Raw genomic sequence first — 20,382 nt, forward strand, 5'->3', positions numbered from 1 at the left:
TTTCAAAGAGGTTTCGCACTTTGATTTAGAAATCATTATATCTGTTATGGATTGAGTAGCCATAAACACCGGGCAGTGGGAATATCATAGTACTCACCAATAGTAACATTTCTGGGAATTTTGAACCCATGGTTAAGAAAAAGAGACATTTGGGAGAAATTGTGCATACATGTAGTAATACGTTTTCTTAGAAATATTTCCACCTCTATCTAAAGTTACCTTGTTACTCTGTAAAGGAACATCTTGATCTAGTCATAAAAATCATGATTTGGAATTACAAATGCATCTGTGTTTGTAGTTTGATTTCTGCTGCTAAACTACTTTAAAAACAGGCTAAACAAAGAAAGTTGTTATCAAACCACATTTTTTTCCTCTAATATCTCAAATCATATTATAAATTTTATTAACACCATCCCAGTACAATCTCATGTACACAAATTCTTAAATGAAAGCATTTTTTTTTAACAGTAATTGCAACTTATGATTGAATTTACCTTAGGGTAGTTTTAATCGTTATTTTAAATGCAGCCGTAAGTTGCTGATCTTTAAAGCGATCTTGCCTTAGTTTTTACCACTTGGTGAGAAGTAGACAAAATTTGGTAGCTAAAGCAAACATCAGGATTGAGGTGAAGCAAAGAAAGCATTGTTTTCTATGTATTACATCCTCCTCATCGTTAAGCAGGCAACACACGTGCACACACGCGCACACACACACACGCACGCGCACACACACACGCACACGCGCACACATACACACTTTGAGAAGAGTTATGGGGAGTAGTAACAAAAGAGAATAAACCACAGACTCTATGGTTGTTACTTCTCGTATGTCAATCTTTGTCCAGTCAATCTTATTTTCAATATCAGTAGTTTGAGCATTTTCAGTATATTTCATTTTTACCATCTTCATGAATTTCTATTTTCTGCCTAGCGTTGGCCTGAACTGAGATGCGCTCCTTTCCATTTTAGTTTATTTGTTAATTGGGAAGGAGTCTTTCCAAAGTCAGTTCTGTTTTTGGCAACGGTGGGAAGTAGCTTTCCAGTGTGGGACCAGGCACCTGCTGCCTGTCGGGTGACTCGGACGGAGGTGGCCCAGCGCTAGCCCCCGAAAACGTTCAAGCTCTAAATGTGGGAAACGAGATTTACAAAAGCTCAACCTGCAGATCTCTTCTGATTTTACTTCCATCTCTTCTCTTAACAGAAATTAACCTATATTTTCAAAAACAGCTCATATATATATATATATATATATATATATATATATATATATATATATATATGACTATCTGACAAAGTTGTTCTTGCTAATTCACGTGCCGGGGTGGCTGCAAAAGCTGCCTTGAGGCCTTTGGGTCATTCTGCAGTTAAATCCAGATGGCAGCTTTACCAGCTCTAGTGTTCACAGGACCTTAGAGGAATGTGAAACCTTTCACTCACTATGGCTGATGCTTTAAAGGCTTCATCTTTTTATTCTACACCTTTGAAGGAAGTACTGATATAAAGCAAGTGATACTGTATTTACATTGAACACCAAGGATTATCTACTTCATGATATTAATATGAGAAGAGGTTAAAGCCACTGCGTTCCTGTGCAGATTGTCTATAGGACCGCCCATGCTGCTTTCATAATACTTGAACTTTATTGCCCCTTCTTTCCCTAGAACTGTATTAACTTTGTCATAATGCATCTTTACTCACCCATGTAAATATTTTTGAAGAAAAAAACAACTGAAAGATTTTGTTTTATCACATTTATTGTTTTTTCTTCCATATCTTTGTCCATCTTTCAATCTTTAGAACAAGACCCAGTTTTTTATTGCATAGACCTTATATCACCTTAATACCCGAATTCTAAAATGAATGCGTCTTAAGAATATCTGCTAAACAAATAGTATGATAGACGTAAGAATTTAAAGTCTCCCTGCCATTAGGCATTTTTAGATAATAAATGTAGAATTCCTAAAGCATAGATTAGTCTTGTGAGCTCGATCATTCCCCCCCCCCCACCCCCAATCTTCAGGTGTTATCTTCCTACGAATGAAACCACTGGGATTTGCAATGTTTGATTGTGTGAGTATGTAAGCATTTGTGATAAGGTGATGCTATGGAATTAGCAGCAGCAAAATAATCAGTCTGAATCAAAGAAGAGCCTTTGTCATCACGATGCACATCGTGAAGAATAATTCTGGGTCCCTAAGGCGTTTCTCACAGGACTATATGTGGTCATCCTGGTGATAGCTGGAAATGCATGTTTCATTTCACAGTATTTGTAGATCACTTTTGCTGGTGGGGTGAGCATCAACCCAGCCTAAGCAAGAAGGAGAAGAGGTAATGTGTAGTCGTTAAGAAGGTGTATTGTACAATCAGGATACCTGTGTGGAATCCCTGCTGTACCACTTATGAACTGGGTGACTGTAAGCAAGCGAGTTAACTTCTCTGTGACTCAGGCTCTTCACCTGTAAAATGGGAATAATAATAATATCTACTTCATGAAGCAATTGTAAGATTAAATGGGTTGGTATATGTAAATCAGTTTGAACATGACCTAATATTTCACTGTCATTTAGTGAGACTCTTTTTTTCTCCCCATAACTTTCAGTATGGAAATGTTTGCATATGGCGGCAGTTGGTCTACCGATTTTGTTGAAGAGAAAAAGAAAAATATAGTCCATGCACTAGTCTATGTACTAATACGCTAAGAATATATCCACGTAGTAATGGCATCCCCCAAGAATTTTCTGAGCATCTTCTTAGTCAGATGGCTTTCCTCTTTTTGTTGAGATGAACTGTGGATTGGCTACCAACCCTTGTGATCCCTGCCTTCAAGAAACTTTCATTTTGGCTAGTGAGATGGACATTGATACACCTAAGATACAAGACAATGATGAGATGTCTAAACCAAATGTTCAGATGCAAGAAGAGGGTGTTGTATTTTAGCTGCAGCGTTCAAAGGCTGTTGCGTGCACACTAAACCAAAGAATGAAAGGTGGGTTGGAAGAAAAAAGTTTTAGGCTGGGAGAATAGCGTGGCTATCTAAGTGTTTCATTCATTTGGACTCCTTAGGATCTAAGTAACAAATTAAATTCAATCTGACTTAACTTTTACAAAATAACAGACCACTTTGCTGGCTGGGGTGACTGCACAAACCGGAAGTAGACAGATCTGTCACAGCCGGATCCAGTAGTCAAAGGATGGATTCAAATATCTGCCTGTCCCCGTGTCTCCTCTATGTGTACTCTGTGTTGACGTCACTGGCAAGCAGGTCCCACCCTCAGGCTTACTTCCTTAAAAGCTGTCACTCCTAACTGAAAGGAAGCTTCTTTCCTAAGAGTTCTGACGTATGTCCTGCAATTGGCTTTGCTTGATCACGTGCCATCTCTGTCATCACAGAGGCCAGGCCAGATGCATGTATAGCTCAAGGCAGTCCCATCCAGCCACCATGACCAAGTGGGGAGAGGAAGCTTACCAAATTTACATTGGGTCTACCCACAAAGGAGGGATAGCAAGACCTGGTGATAGATCAGAGAGGATGAAGGTGGATTATTTTTTGATTCGTTGCTCTTTCCCTTAAAGAATGCTATGAAGTAAAGTAAGTCATGAGCATGGGGCCAGCATTGCGCCCCACCATAGCCCTCCCTGATCTGCATCTCTGAGTTCTTACAGCACCTATAAATTCCACCGAGCAATGTGACGACTCTTATACTGTCTTATAATCTATAGTGAGACTGTATATTAGGCAGGGTCTCCACAGAAAGAACCAATAGGGTGTGTGTATGTGTGTGATTTTTATAAGGAATTGGCACACATAAATATTGAGGCCGGCAAGTCCAAAATCTGCAGAGTGGGCTAGCAGGCTGGAGACCCTGGAGAGCCAATGTTCCAATTTGTGTCGGAAGGCAGTTTTCTAAAGAGGTCTGAAGGCAGTCTGCTGGAGAATTAATTCTCTTACTGGGAAAGGCCGGTCTTTTTGTCTTATTCCGGTCTTCAGCTAATTGGATGAGGCCCACCCACATTAGGGAGGGCAATCTGCTTTGCTTTACTCAAAATCCGCCGAATTAGATGTTAATCTCATCCAAAACCCCCTCACAGAAACACCCAGCATATCGTCTGTGCCAAATATCTGGGTACTCTATGGCCCAGCCAAGCTGACAAATAAAATTCACCATCACGGATTGTTTTTGTGTTTACCCTTATTATATCTGTTCCCATTTCCTGGAGATCTTTCTCTTTACAACTATTCCAGTTGCTGTTTTGCTATTTCAAAGAAATGCTGTGATTGTTTTTTTTTTTTTACTAAAAAAAGAAATTTATATCAGTTGATTCTAATTCCAGCTGATTTTAGGAAAAATGTTTTTCTTTATAACAAAGTTAAATTTTAAACAAACACAGATCTTTTTCCAAAAGTCAATACTTGAGAACTCATTTTGGCTCTTTCAAAATCACTAATATTATCTAAAATCAAAAATGGTCATGATGGGAGTGGTTGTTTTTAGAGAAACCATTTAAATTGTACCGTGTAGATCATTATTTGGATGAAAGGTTATTTTACGGTAAACAAAGTCAGTATATAAAAGACTGAAATTTTCCAAAAATAAATATTCATAATTCTAGAAAAAATTCTCAGTAAGATTCTTCAGATAGCAATATTTGATAACGTGTTTAAAATATCTGATATATATATATATATATATATATATATATATATATATATATAAAATATATATGTATCTTTCATATTCATGCAGTTTTCTATTATATAAAGCAATACAGGCCTTTCAATAGGTTAAAAGCCAGATTGGAATTGTCGTAACTTTTCAGAGAACCTCACGACAGAGCACATAAGTTTTCAGATTTCTCTAAGAATCTTCATACCCACATTTTTGTTTAACAGGCGCAGAGAAAAACAGTTGTTTCCATGCATCTTACATGCAAATGCAATGGCTGTCAGTGATATGAGGGAAGCCCCCCACCCTTTTTCCTCCAAATTGTGGTTTTTCCTTGCTGTTGTCACCCAAGGTATTTATTAGAGACCTAGACATATGTTGGCACCACACAGAAATCTGTCTGTGAGGCAGCTATGGGGTTGAATAAGAGTTAGTGTGTATATATATATATATATATAGTATATATAGTATATATATAGTATTTATATAGTATTTATATATATATATAAAAGTATATATATATATATATATATATATATATATATATATATATATATATATATATGGCTACACCAGAATTAAGATAGGTTTGTCATTATTATTGTTGTGTCTAGTCAAGTAAGTATGTTTAAAATCCTGAGTTGTTTTTTTAAATGGCTGTTGAATTTCATATTAATCTCATGTAGTTTTGTAGTGTTTATTATGATGCAAGGTAGAGATGAAAAGAGACTAAAAGCTGTAGGCAGAATGAAAAGGTAACCACAAGTAAAGGAGAGTCAAAGAGGAATACAAATGAAAGTAGCATAAGCAGGAAAAGGGGGGTCCTGCCTGCCGACTTAGATAAGCTGGATAACCTGGATTGGGGTAGGCTCCCTGCTTTCCCCTGTGTTACGATGTTTCTTCAGATTGGCGATGCAGAGAGATGCCCCCTTTGCTTCCCAGCATTTTGACCACAATCACAGCTCAGATCCATCGACACCCTCACACAGAGCAATTGAAATACAATTCTGGATGCCCTTTCTTTATCCTGCCCAGGGAGAGGAGAGGCTCCACAGGGAGAAGTCACTTCCCGGAATCCGGTAGCAGCAGCCCAGTTACCTGGAGCTCCGTCTCTCCGGTTCATTTTGAGACAGAAACGCAGCCCCTCCGGAAGTGGCCTGGGTTGGTTTTTCCTCCATTTATGCCACAGTGTTTGTGAAGCTTCTGCTCTATGTCGGGCAGTGTGCTAAGCACTGGGGCTAAAATAATGAGCATGTCCCTTCAGTCCCAGCATTTGAAATCTCACCCAGCTCCTCGAGTCCATCTCAAGGGCGGCCGTCCATAAAGCCTCCCCTGCAGCCCCGCAGGCCGGAGCTCACTAGTGTGCGCATCCACTCACTGACTCAGCTCACACCGTGCCTCCCGCCAGAGGATAAGCTCACAAGCCAGCCTGCCTTTTCAGTCTTCCTTTGTGTCACTCACTGTCCATCTGAGACACTAAGTAAATACTTACTGTACTAACGAGTGAAATACCTGTCGCAAATTGCCAAACTACAGCTTACACCACCCTCAAAGGTTTCCTTTCTGGAGCATGTTTCTCCCATCGTTTTCATTGCCTCGCCTTCTAGCCTCTGCAAATCAGAAGCGAATGACTGGGAATGAGGGTTTCCATTGAAAACATTGTCTGTGATGCAGGGCCAGACAATTCAAAGCTACGTGACCATGGTAACAGTATTTTCAGAACGACAGCCTGATTCACCAAGGAAAAGTTAAATGATGTTTTTTTAATCTTTGTTGAAGGTGGTGGAGAATGGTATAATAATAAGATGCTTAAAAGGGGGCAAGCATCGGTTATCTGTAAAAGTTACTTGTGTGGATCTGTAGGTGACTATCTAGTGTTCCCCACTGGAGAGAAAAGATTCAGCAAACCCCCCCCCCCCATTAGCTCTATGGTATGTTTATGTACATGTGTATGCCAGGGTATTTTGGATTTCTATCATCCCACCTCTAAAGAGCTGCCGTCACCAGCCTTATTTAGATGGTTTCAATGATCCTCAAAGGAGTCTATGACATAACTAAATAAGAGATTTAAGGAAAGGAAAGTGACCCAAACAAAACACATGGAAAGTAGACGTCCCAGTCAAGCCCAGAGCTTCTGTAATGGATGCTTTAAGATTTGGTGGGAACTCTTTCTAATTGACTATTTCATCCTCTCACCTCTTAAAGCATTAAGTCTTTAGGAGAAAGCTTTTCAATTAAAATTTTGTGAAACAGCTTGCTTCTTGGATGCTGTGCAGTTGGCTTCATAAGACAGTTATGGCATTAATTTTTATAAACAATTTCACATTTATGGTGCTGAGTTGTTATTTTTTGATTGTTTAAACTGCATTCGATTTCTTGAAAGCTATTAGGAAAAGCATGCAATAGGAAGGCCTGTCCATTCTATTTTTCAGAAGAAAGCTGGTTTTCACAGTATTATTCACATTTTGTAAACAGATTCAATGAACCTGCACATAAAAGGTTAAATGTTTGCAGGCCATTCTTTTTTGCCTCAAAGATCAGAGACAAATTACTATTTTTATTTTACATTCCCTTGATGAGGATAATGATAAACAGCTGTCACTTCAGTGCTTAGACTGCAAAGAATCCTATTGCAATCCTATAATTTAAACAAAGAAAAAAATACATAGTCATACACCGTATACATACAGCAGAGAGCACAAAAGAGAATTTGGTTAGAACTGGGGTAAGAGAAAAGAGAGCAGTTGCTCTCTGCAATTCCTCAGTAAAAAGAAAAAGTCCATCTATGTACATTTTTTCTCATTCATCTTAGACATATTAGAAGGGGCAATGACTTCTCCTTTCTTTCTCAAATCAGAAAATAACTTAAATTTGCATTCTGAGTTCTGTGACTCCGTCATGTCCATGGTATTATCAGATCAGTTAAGATTTATGAGTAGTATTTCCAAAAATTAAAGAGAATTTCACATTGTTTCACTGATCATTCTGGAACGCTTCTTCTTTTTTTTTTTTTTTTCAGTGTTGAGAATTAAATTGTTCAGTGTTGTCCATTCATTCAGACACTTTATTTAATTGCATCTGATTTCAAACAGTGAAAGTGAGGGTCTTTTGCCTAGTTTGATATGCAAAAAGTAAAGCAAGGCTAAATGTTAAGAACAGTGTGAAATGGGGAAATTCATGTGCCTAAATGAAAATGTGGGGGGTGATATAATTTTCCTGGTGTTTCATATTCCCAGAGGTTCTTTTAATCAATACTATTTATTCTGCTTTTCTCTTTTGATTCAATCGTTTATTTTTTTAAAAAATGTCAGTACTTCAATGGCACCTTTTTCCTAGAGACTCATTTTACATTTGTTAATTGATCTGCAAAACTCACTTGATATAATATGGGAGTTTCACTGTTCCATAATACTTCTTGATTTTTTTGATACCTAAGGAAAACTATGAATTGGTTTGCCATCGTATTCATCCTACGTGTGTTGAGTACGTCCACTCTCAGAGCTGCAGCCTGCCCTTCTGTAGGTTGACAAAGTGGTACCCAGCTCCTGAGCCTGTGGTGGGATCTTCTGTGCCAAGCACAGTCCTTCGAACAAAATCAATGTTTCGAGGAAAGGTAGTGTGTTGATGCTGAAATGCCACCAGCCCCTCCTGTAAAATACAACTGCAAATCCCAGTATGTTTCCAGTCAGAGAGACAAACTGAATGGTATCGGATCCATTATGGAGGTTTATATGGCTTCATGGAAAAGATGTTTCCCTCTCAAAGCTGCAGGGCACCTATTCTCATTTCTAGACATGACTTCCATGGTCATTTTATCATCCTCACTATTATCAAGGTGTAGGGGATCCTAACTCAGCAACTTTGGGTTCCTGTGGTCCCCAGTTTCTCTAACAAGTAGGCACTCTTGGAGACCCTGAAATGCACTGGGCTTCCTTGATTTAGGTAAATTCCTTCGTGTTATTAACTCTTCCTCTTCCTTTGCTTCAAGCTCTGTGCTAGGTGCTGAGAAGAGGGAGATAAACATAAAACTAGGCTGGATATGAAATAATAAAAGTGAGTAGAGAACGAATGAAGTATAGGGGGGCAGTGGTGGAGGGTCTGAGGGCCATTGGGAACTTGTCGAGAAGCGGCGATGGTGGAGCCAGGCTTTGAAGGATGAAAATCCTTCACGGGTAAGAGGAGGGGACCTCAAGGGGACTAGCTTGCAGAAAATGTGGTATAAAAAATGCACAGCTTGCATCTTTGTATCACTTGAATTGAAAATGTTTTATGTTCAAATTTCTCATCTTCAGTTTTCATAATGTGTGTTGAGAGTCAAGAGTCTCTTATTCCATGAATATTCCTCAAGAAAAGAGAAACTAACATTTACTGAGCACCCACAAAGCCCTTGGCTAGGTCATGTCATAAGCGTTCTCATTTAGCTTCCAAACATTTTCCAGAGAAGTGCATCCCCATGTTAAAGACAGGGAAAGCTGAGTCTCAGGCACGTTACATAACTGAAGTGTGGCCACACTACCAGGATGTAATGGAGCCTGAATCTGAACCTAAAGTTTGCACTTTCAAATACCCTCAAAACAACATCACAGTTGCCATTGGTTCTTAGAATTTAGGCTCTTCTTGGAACATGTTGCAATGGGGTTTTTTGCCCTGGAAGAGGTTGGGAACATGAGTGGTTTTTTTCACTGCTGACCTTTCTTCCATCACTTTACCACTTTATGGCCTTCACTTTTTGCCTATTTATCCCAGATCTTATTGTGCTTATATAAGAAAGAACTACTTAAGACGAGATTTAATTCTTCCTTTTCAGTGACCAAAGATCATTTCAATAGAAACGGTATGGGGGAACAACTGTCATTTTTGAAACTTCCAATCCTCTACCTTGCTGTAGGATGCATCAGAAATGTCCTTGAAGTGTCACCCTGAAGCATGAGGTCATACCCTCAGGATTGGAAAATGACGGTTGTGTTTTAGAATGGGGACATATTATTTTAACATTTTTTTCAAAATGTTGGCTATTTCTGAGCAAGAGAAGTCTATATAAATGATTAGAACCAATTTCTATCTTTGTTATTGTTGATTTGTGGCCTTCAAATATGCCTTCCCATATGCGTATTGATTCAAAGGAAAAGCTTGTCATTTATAAATCTATTTAAGCTCTTTAGCACAGTGCTTTTCCTAGAACTGATTGGATGATTGAAAGCCTGGCAGATCAAAGTATGTACATTTCTAAAGAAAAGTATTTCATGTCCGCATTGGAAGCAATAAATTAACCCCCCCCCCCTTTTTTTTTTGCATTCGTAATTAAATCTTTCCAAATGCTAGAAAGTAGCCAGACCACTAACAATATTTGTATCATGTTCTGGGGTTTAGATGGTTCAACCTGACTTGAAATGGAGACCATTTGTTCTAAATTGATTTCAATGCCAAGCCAATAGGTCAACCTTTAATGAGGAAGATGCCATTCCAGCCCAGCCTCTGGTGGATAAGCCAAAATTAATTAACTCAAGTCCCATAGTATAGAAAACAGATGCTTCTCTCATGTTGCACAAACAAATTCTTTGAGCGTAGATGTGTTCTGTTTTATTCAGAGAATAACAAGTTGGAAGTTGAAACGGTAAGTTTTTCACAATGGAGGCTGCCTTTGGCAGTGATGACAGAAGCATGAATTTACATAACAGATTCCAGCAAGTGCATGGAAAAATGAATTATCCTCTGTATCTCTTAGTCTGGCTTCAGGCCAGGCCTAGGGGATTTAGTTTTAAATCTGGGCTGATCCAAATGCTGATCCATTTCAGAGCGGACCTGGGAGTTCCAGAACACCACCAAGGTTATTTCTAATTGACAGAGTCCCTGGGGACCCCTCCCAGAGGTTTACATCTGCACATATGTTTCGCCAGCTTGCAAATGGCTTAAGATTAAATTGTTCTCTAGAGGGACGTTGTTAGGTGCGTTGTTTTTCTGGTTACTCATCTCAGCCGTCACTCAGAATTAGAATACTGGCTTTTCCTAGATTGTAGCAGGGTACAAGTCGGATCATAAGTACGTGGCGCTGATCTCTTCTCAGAATTAACGGCTGTGCAATAAGGATGTTACCATCGAATAGTGTAGCTCCAAATACAGTAAATGGTAGTTGGTCTTTCTGATGATGTCTTGCTGTTTTAATTCTTTTGTACGAATGTGACACAATCCATGTTTTCTTTCCTCTCTGTTAGGCTGAAAATGATGAGAATGGCCAAGCAGAAAACTTTTCCATGGACCCCCAACTGGAGAGGCAGGTGGAGACCATTCGCAACCTTGTGGACTCCTACATGTCAATCATCAACAAATGCATCCGGGACCTAATTCCGAAAACGATCATGCACCTGATGATCAACAATGTGAGTGATTACGAACCCTTGAACTTGAACTTCGAACCCTTCCTAGAGTGGGGATTGCTCACATTCTCTTTAGTTTCCTCGCGACATTTTCTGGGTGGTTGAAAGACCTATGATGCAGGTTCATCGTTTTCCATTACGAGTGGTAAGTGACTGACCCGTGAAAGAGAGCTTAGGAAAGAAACCATGCAACTTGTAGCTACACTAGTGTGGCATTTCCTATTGGCTGTGTCGTCTAGAAGGGTGTGGGCTTGGTAACAATAAAGCAGAACATGGCTACGGTCAAATTGATTGCAAAGCCAGCAATAAAACCAGATGCCCTGCCTCCTAGACTTTGAAATGAAAAGCAAAACATAGTTACTCTTTCCTACACACACACACACACACACACACACACACACACACACACACACAATGTTGATGTGATCATTTTCACCTTCAAAAAACTATGGAATGCTATTTTAACCTGGGAATGAGCTTTGTGTACTGTCCCCTTGGATACAAAATCAGTCAACTTGCCTTTTCTGAGTAAGGATGATAAAGCTACAAAGTGTCCTGGTAGTCCAGCCATTAGTTGATCTACGTCATACAGAATCTCTCCCTTTCCTTGGTTATCTTTATAGTGGTCAGGATATGATACTTAAATTACATGGTCCAGCTTTGTTCTTTTGGGAGCCACGACATAAAAGTACAAATGATATCACAAGTTATTTCAGAAATTATCTTGTAAATAAGATAGGCTATCATGGGGTGTGGCAGAGCTGCAGGCTCTCCCGACTCTTGAAAAGTGAGACACCAACTATTCTATATGTACTTATCTTCTAAGGACACCTTTTTATTTAAACCAATGATATATCATGAGCATTTGCTTATAGCCAGTACAAATTAGATGGCAAAGTACTAAAAAGAACCCCACACTAGAATTCAGTTGAAACCTGGATTCCAACCCTTGTTCTGCTATAGCCTCTGTTGACCTAAGACAAATCACTTACCGTCATTGCATTGATTTCCTCCATATGTAAAATACTAGTCATATGAAAGTAACCTGGCCAAGGGATTTGTCCTGGAAGATGGTATATATGGAAGTACTATGAAGAATATAATTGTAAGGAACTAATATGGCTGCCTATTTAAGAACTAAACTAGCCTTTATCCATATTTCAAGCTTCCTTTCAAATATTGTATTTCCGACTACGACAATCCATCTGTTGTTCATGAGCTATGCACCCCTTGACTATAAGAAGCCCCAAGCACTCACGTGAACAATCTTATTTTTAACTGACTATCTTCAGACACATTTTGTGTGTTCAAGCAAGGGTAGTCAGATGCTTTGAAGTGTCAGTATCAGGTAAGCAATATATTAGAAATTAGAAAACTATGAGTTGTATTCTTCCACTCGGTCGGTGGCCTGCTGTGTGACCTGAAGCAAATCATTTGGTCGCTCCAAGTCAAAATCACTTCTAAAGCCATAGTGAGAACACTGAGCTGCCTCACGGAATTGTCAGGGAACATAATGAACGTAACTATATGCCATTTTGATAAATCATAGAGCACTAAACAAATAGTCTGTGTATTTTTAAAATTACCCTCTTAACTTTGCTTAAACGAGTTCAGGTTGTTTTTGCCGTGGCATATCCAGGCCCTTGGTTATTTAAACATTTTCCTGATTAAGCATCATTTATCTTTTCAATGTTTTACCAAGAGTCATTAGTGCTGCCATCAGTTCAAACGCTGCTTTGCTCTGCACTATATTAAATCATCAGCACAGGAAATAGTGCTTCCTGTCTATAGCTGAGAGGAGTAGCTTGGCACAATTAGTTAAAAGGGGGGGGAAAAAGACCCTGTTGCAAGTTTATCCCACTTTCACCTTCTCAACAAACACACACACACACACACACACAGAAACGTGGGGTGGATTGCCCTCTCTCTTCACTGGTGTGCTCGCTTCTTGGATGAAATGGCTAAACCGTCACCTACAGGGCATGCAGATAGTACTCAGCTGTTTGTCCTGAGAGGGACCTCACAGAAGAATCCTGGGAAAGTAGATTTCAAGTCAGAAGACTTCAAGGTCCAGCCTTGAAGCAGAGATTCATGGGACAACGGAGAAAGCAAAATCGTCATGTTATGCTGGATTCTTACGCAAGTGATGGTCGTCTTTGTTTGAAGTTCAACTTGTCGTGTCTACCAGAAAATAGTGTTCCATATCTAGGATGACCTCTTCTCTTTGAGTATTATTTTATCCTCTTTGTTATTATATGTGTAAAAATATGTAAATAGCTATATAATATTTTTTAATGAGATATATAATTACATATGTAAAAAGTAGAAGTCCCTTTCTTTAAATGGACGCACACTCTCGTGGCATCCCATTGTACAGAATGCCTGAGCCCTTTGTGTTCACTCCACAAGGAACAGAAGCATGTTATACCCAGCACTGTGTCATGCATGTGTGTTGATTTTCTATTCAGTTTAAAGGGAAGAGAGCTTGAAGCGAGAGAAATAATCACAGAATCACAACTAGAAAACGAGTACTTGGATGCCTCATTCGAAATCCCGTCCACCCAAGCCTGCTGCTTCTGGAACAGGCTTTGGGCGGCAAGGCCAGTTGTCCTGCAGAACCAGCCAGTGGCTAACACAGGGTCCTCTCTTTGTGGACTCTCCCTGTCGCAAGCAGCGCTGTGGCCTTTCCTCTTTGAAAAGCGAAGGGCTACTCTGCCTTCTGGAGAACAGTCTGTTTCAGCCAGCTTTCATAAGGCTCAGAGTGTGGTGGGCAGTTTCCTTTGAAAGTTTACATTAAGTGTTCTGCCACTCAAGTCTCCATATGGAATTGTTTAAGAAGTTTAAGGCCAGCGATAAATGCCTTGCCTCAGACATACTGTAAGCCTTTGTCTATTGAAATGCAGCAGCTGTTTCATTGCTTCAACATACCAGGTAACAGGCGACAACAAAGAAATGGCAAGTTTATGACGGGCGGTCGTTCTGAACAGGCCGAAGTCAAATCAGCAGAGTTTTGTTCGGTTCTTTCAAGTTCACACACACAGAACACCCCATGGCAGGCACATTTTGGTGGCTTCTATGGAAGTCCCCCCCTCGTCCCCCCGCCCCACTAGAAGTTCTCCATCAGAGAATCAAGAAAGTGTGATTCTAAAAGCGTGAGTAGCAAAGAGCCACATTCATTCTGTGTTTGGACCCACAGGACCCGTTGGGTACTCACAATTTTGACCAGGTCATAAATGATGAAATCGAGTTTCCGAGCAGTGACGTGGCTTGCTCAGGACCACACAGCCAGGATCGCATGGCAGAGTCAAGGTTAAAATCCACGTCTCCTCCTTGAGTTGGATATTCTGTCCATTTCAACATCAGATAACGCGTACGACACAGTTAGGAAACTATATAGGTCAACCTTTTCAAACTAGGGGTTCCTATCCCCACGGCATACAATTGGGGTGTCTTCCTAGAGGGCCCATGTGACTCGAAGATTTTATTAGGATTTGTTTCAATAAGAGAAACAATGTTTTGATTCTAAGTAATTTAAAACATTGTTCCTCAGATTCAAACAAGCCCAGATAATACAAAATAGAATATAAAGTTCTTATGAAATGTTTTAGGAACCAAATGCGAAAGCTAGAGGCATGTCACACTGGGAGTGTGTGCTGTAGCCTGCGCCCCTGGACCCCTGGAAGTCCTGGGCCATTGGCACTTTGGTGGAAAATTAATAACATGTGCCCTAGTTTCAAAACCTATTGTTAACTTTAATGTGCGTGCAGTAGAGTGTTATTTTAAATGTTCATTATTTGGGAGGAAAGTACATCTTAAATACCAGAGCACTGATTTGTTTCCCCGGGTCAGGAATTCTGCATGGTGCTCCAGAAACAGATCACGACCAGGACCCAGGAGCCCCCCCCCCCAACCCCAGTCCCTCCCCACCGAGGGTAACAGTCCTGATTTCTTATACTGTCGATTAGTTCTGCCTGTTCTTGAACTTCGAAATCACGCAGTTTGTACTTTGTGTGTGTGTAATGTCTTTTGCTCAGTCTTCTGTGTGTCAGTCAAAGCATGTGACTTCTTCAAGAAGGAAACACCTCATTGGTTTCTCGCTGAATGAAATCCCTGGGAGATGGAGAAGAGCCTCAAACAGAAATGAGAGAGCTGGGAGCTCTCAAAGAATCGCAGCATTCTGACCAAGCCACCTCTCCAAACCTAAGCAACTTTTGAACTTTTCGGCCAACTAAGTTTCCACACACGTGTTTGTGTGAATGGGAGCTACGTTCCATATGGCGGCCCTCCTGTCTAGAAACAAGGTTTTAAGGACGTGGTCTCCTCAGCGACTGAATGGCACATTAACTCTAGAAATGTCTCTTCTATGTGTGAAGGCTTTACAATGGTTTCAGTGATAAAGACAAAGCAGGGTTAAGATCCAGAAATATGGCAGGTTGCTAGAAAGGGTTAAAGTCGGAGAGCAGAAACATGTGGAACATTTTTAATGGCCTCACATTCCTTTACTCTGAGCAGACGGGCCTGGTGCAGGAATGCCTGTTTATCCAGCCCATACAGTTCGAACCGGAGGGAGGTTTTGTGTGCGAGAATTTTTGTGTGTGAACCATACAAAGATGTATAGGGTCTAAGGTGTTATAATTAAAGGCATAAATATTACTTCACAGCTCACATCCGCGTATAATTCGTTTATGTTCTGTGGAGTATTTTCTAAATGCTATCGCTTGGCCTGTAATTGTTGTGCACAATCCTTGATTTAAATATTTGTCCCACTGACATACACACTGCTTAGAAAGTCCCCAAAGTGTCCGGAAAGTCCCCAAAGGCTGCCCCCCACCCCCCACCTTGGTTCCAGCTGTAGCATCGCCAGGACAGCTGCAGGAGAAGAGTTCCTAAAATTTTGCTTAAATGCAAAATAAAAGGTCAACCTATGCTTCTGCAGAACTATGTCCCTTGATCCCTGCACAATTGAGATAGCTTTCTATTTGTTCTTCTGCCTCTACATACATAACCAATGCCAGTTTAGCCCTGTCCACTCTAAGAAGAATAGCTTTTGTTCAGGGAGCACTAACTCAATGCTACGCATTGTTCTAGGCAACGTATAGTTGTTCTTTCATGTAATCCTCATCATAACTCTTGAGGCAGCTACTCTCATTATCTTTATTTTACAGATAGGGAACCCGAGACTCAAAGAGGTGAAGTTATTTGCCCAAGAATAGTCCGTGTTAGAGCCGGGACTCAAAATTTAGGGCCATCTGACTCCAAAGCATGCGCTTTTCACCACGGTGCTCTGTCGCCATTTTCCCTCGTGCTGATATTACTTAGGTTATTCCAGAATGTGGGCAAATCTTTTGGAGACGCGGCAAGTCTTAGTGGGTGACATTTTGATGTGGAAGAGCTGATTCAATGCAGGTCTTTGATCAGAATGCTGAAAGCAGGCCCTTATTATTTTATTTTGTGGTTTGTTTGACAGTTGCTTCTTAATTCAGGTCTGCTTTAAATCTATTCTTGGAAGGGTCTTCTTTTAAATTGTGTTTAATAGATTCTAAGAGATACTCCGGTACGATGTAAAGCTTCAAAAGAGCTTAACCCAACGGAGAGCCAATGCCAGGAAAATTGTCTGGTTTTGAATTTAGACTTGTACCATCCCTCCAAGTGCATACACACACCCACCAGTGGAAGATTTGTGCACATGTCCACGTCTCCTTGGGCACCTGCAAGTGTGTTTAGAAGTGCAGAAATCTTGAAGGACGGTAAAGAGAGACTCTTTAAGCCCAATTTACTGTCTTTCCTCTAAGTATGACTTTCCCTTCTTAATTTTTGATTTTCTGTTCTCCCACTCACCCAAACCTCAATGCCTTGAGGTATCTTTGTTCCTTTCCTCCACGCCCTTCACATCTAAACAGCACCAAGTCCAGCTGGGTTTTCCTTTACACTGTCATTTATATGTGCCCGTCTTTTCTATTCCTCTGAAGCCTTGCTCAATTAAACCCTTATCCTCTCATAAATGATTTCCAGTAGTCTTCGAGCAGATTTCTTTATCTTCTTTTGCAAAGCCTTTTCCAATCGCAGCCTAAAACTCTCTTTTATTGTTTCACTTACTTGCTTAAAAGCTTTCTGTGGCTCCCCAGCGCCAAGTGGATAAAGTTCAAACAATTTTCCTTGGCATTTCAGGCCCTCACATCTGGCCCCAGGTTACCTGGCCAAATTTACCTTCCACGACTATCACACATAAACCTATTCTACCAGACAGTTGTCTGAACACATCTTGTATGTTAGATTACTTCCACATTTGAATCGCTCTTGGTTTACAAAATATGTACAAAGAGCTTTTTTTGTTTTAATTTCACAGTGAAGCTGTGATTTAGCTGAATTTTCTGATGAGCAGAATTATTTGCATGGTTAGATACCTTTAAAAAATAATGAAGCTATGTGTTTTAGACGCTTGTCATCTCTGAGTTACAAATTGAACTATAACCCAGGAATTCTGAGCATCTGACAGGTGTTCTGTTGTCTGCCTGAATTTGTGATAATTAAATATACTGGCTTTTGGCCTTTCTTAGAGAAATCCAGTGTCTCTAGATAAGTGTTAACTTTCTCTTTTAACAGAGAAACTGAAAAATCCAAGTTGGTTTTTTTTTCTAGGCTTATGTTAATTAGTGTACTTGGTACACCGTTCCAAAATAATGATGCATAAACATAAATTGTCTTTTCTAAGCACCCAATCAAAGTGGAGTAAGAAGGTTACGGAAAGAGCACTAGACTTCAAGTCAGAAGATTTTGAGTTCAACTTAATGCTGTGTGACTTTGGGCAAGTTACATAAACTCTCTGAACTTCAATATCTTCATCTGTAAAATTGGGATGATAATACATGTTTCCTAAGTATGTGGTTGAGAATTAAATTAGATAACTTTTGAAGGCATCTGAGACACACCATATCTCATCAATTCTCACATTTAATATTTCTGGCATGAAGATGTGTGTTCCAGTCAATGGCATCTTGACATCCAGTCAGTTTAAATTGTGGTGTTTTTTCTTTCTTGGTGGTGTGTCTTAAAAGCAGTGGTGTCTTAGATTTGATGAAATATGGTGGTTGGTTCTCTCTCCCTCCGTGTTATGCTTCATAGATATTATTCATACTTTAGTTTGTTTTTACATAGCCTTTAACCACGGAACCTCATCACTGTTAAGTAGCTTCTCCTATAAATTCTAGAAAGCAGAGAGTGTATCACTTCTTTTTGGAAATCAATACGTAATTATATAAGATTCTGCATTTAATAAATATTCACTCACTGTTGCTAATTCCACTTTTGAGATGACATTGAAATCTGCAGTATTTGTAGTAGTCCAGTGATTTTGGTAAAAGCTAGGTAGAGAACTGGATAACTTGTGCTATACATAGGTTTCTTTACATCGATGTTTCTGGTTGAAAATACTGCTGCTGATAACCTCTCGGTACCTCCCTCATCTCTCAGCCAAGCAGCCTCAGGCAACATTGTGGAAATGCTTGCACAGCCAGCAGGCCCAGCTCTGGTGATGGCAGGGTTTGGCCCTCTTTTTCCTTCAGTGTCAACAGCCATACAGTGTGTGTGTGTGGGTGGGGGGGAACTCACCAGCATGGTTCTGAGGGTTGGGAGGAGAATGAAGAAAATATGAGTGAACAGACAGACAGACAAATGATGCAGTCCTTTGTCCAGAGGGGACTTTAGTGGACTCTGTCCACAGGCTCTGAACCAGTTTATACCATTCGATAACTCATTCATTCCCATTTTAATTTTCTATGGTGCTGTGACAGGTTAAGGATTTCATAAACTCAGAGCTCCTGGCACAGTTATATTCTTCAGAGGACCAGAACACTCTGATGGAGGAATCTGCTGAGCAGGCTCAGCGGCGGGACGAGATGCTTCGAATGTACCAAGCCCTTAAAGAAGCCCTTGCCATTATTGGCGACGTCAGCACGGCCACGACGTTCACCCCCGCACCGCCTCCCGTGGACGACTCGTGGATACAGCACTCTCGCAGGTAGGGAGGTGGCCCACGTCCCCGAGGCCGGCCAGGCTGGTCCAGTATCGTGTCCTGGGCGTGCTTCTTCCCTAAACCACTGGGAACCTAGAGAAAAAAAAGAGGAAAGAAGATATGTGAGTTCAGAAGGGAGAGATGGGGTCAGATGTCCCCAAGTCCCTTCAAAAACAAGCGCAACACATCCTTAGGGGGGAATGCTACACAGCCGTTAAAAAGAGTTCTGTAAGTACTGGAATGAAAAGATAGTCTAGTGCATGTGAAGCTTTAAAAAAACGTAAGTTATGGAACGTTGTGTTTCTGTTATGCACAAAAAAAGGAGTTTATATGTACTGAGAAGCTACTGTAGAATATCCTTAAAAAGGACGCACAAGAAACTACTACTGGCCTTCCTCCCCGACGTAAGGGACGGGGAGGGAAACGTCTCACCATTTACCTTTCTATATACCCTGTAACATGCGTAGCACATGTCTGGGATTCTCAGTCAAAACATAATTTCTAAAGAGCAGTCGGGCGGTTGCAAAATATTTTTTAAAGATGAATTCAGACGGAAAGTAGGAGTGGGCACACTGCTGTTGGTCTCTTTCTTCAGGTCACCCCCTCCGAGCCCCACCACCCAAAGGAGACCCACGCTGAGCGCCCCACTGGCACGGCCCACATCCGGCCGAGGGCCGGCGCCCGCCATTCCCTCGCCCGGACCCCACTCGGGGGCGCCCCCAGTTCCATTCCGGCCCGGCCCGTTGCCTCCTTTCCCCAACAGCAACGACTCATTCGGAACCCCTCCGCAAGTCCCGTCTCGGCCCACGCGGGCCCCTCCCAGTGTCCCCAGGTAAGTGTTGTGCACGGGGGAAGTTGATGGGGGCTGCTCTTTGGTTCTCTTCTCATAGCATGACAGACAAAATTTACTTGAAAAAGAAAATTGCAAAGATACTATCGTACGCATTTGCAATTTTCAGCCAAAGGGACATCCTGGGGAAACTGCTGAGCCTGTTACACCATTTAAAAACCAACACGAGTGGTCTAACCCTCTGCTTTATCAACTGGCACTCACTGAATGGGACTAAAGGAAACGGTCCAAATGAGTGACATTTTGGCAGCTGTTTGTAGAATTTGATGGAGGAGCTTTGAAATGAAAGAGCCATGGCTGGGTCGTTGCACGCTGTGTGTTCCACAGGTCATGAGAATGTCACCAGCCAAGCCCTCACCTTCTCCGTTACCAAAGGAATTCCAAAAAATCCACTGACTTCAAGGAATATTATCCACCTACCCTCTGAACTATGACCCTGAAACCCAATATTATTAACTTTGACGTAGGCTGAGTAAAAATCTG

The 20,382-nt window shown here is 40.8% G+C and overlaps 1 protein-coding gene across 10 annotated transcripts in view; it reads left to right on the plus strand.

The window, feature by feature from the left end:
* DNM3 (dynamin 3) overlaps nt 1-20,382 on the plus strand; it is a 396,041-nt gene that overhangs the window by 348,736 nt on the left and 26,923 nt on the right. For all 10 annotated transcript variants that reach the window (XM_074322210.2, XM_074322205.2, XM_074322209.2 and 7 more), the window contains 3 exons: nt 10,877-11,041; nt 18,829-19,055; nt 19,645-19,881. In XM_074322210.2, the coding sequence (XP_074178311.2) occupies nt 10,877-11,041; nt 18,829-19,055; nt 19,645-19,881 (629 nt within the window). The remainder of the gene's footprint in view (nt 1-10,876; nt 11,042-18,828; nt 19,056-19,644; nt 19,882-20,382) is intronic.

The sequence above is a fragment of the Rhinolophus sinicus genome, chromosome 11, assembly GCF_057876585.1.
Source record: "Rhinolophus sinicus isolate RSI-liver-muscle chromosome 11, RSI-T2T, whole genome shotgun sequence".
Lineage (NCBI taxonomy): Eukaryota > Metazoa > Chordata > Mammalia > Chiroptera > Rhinolophidae > Rhinolophus > Rhinolophus sinicus.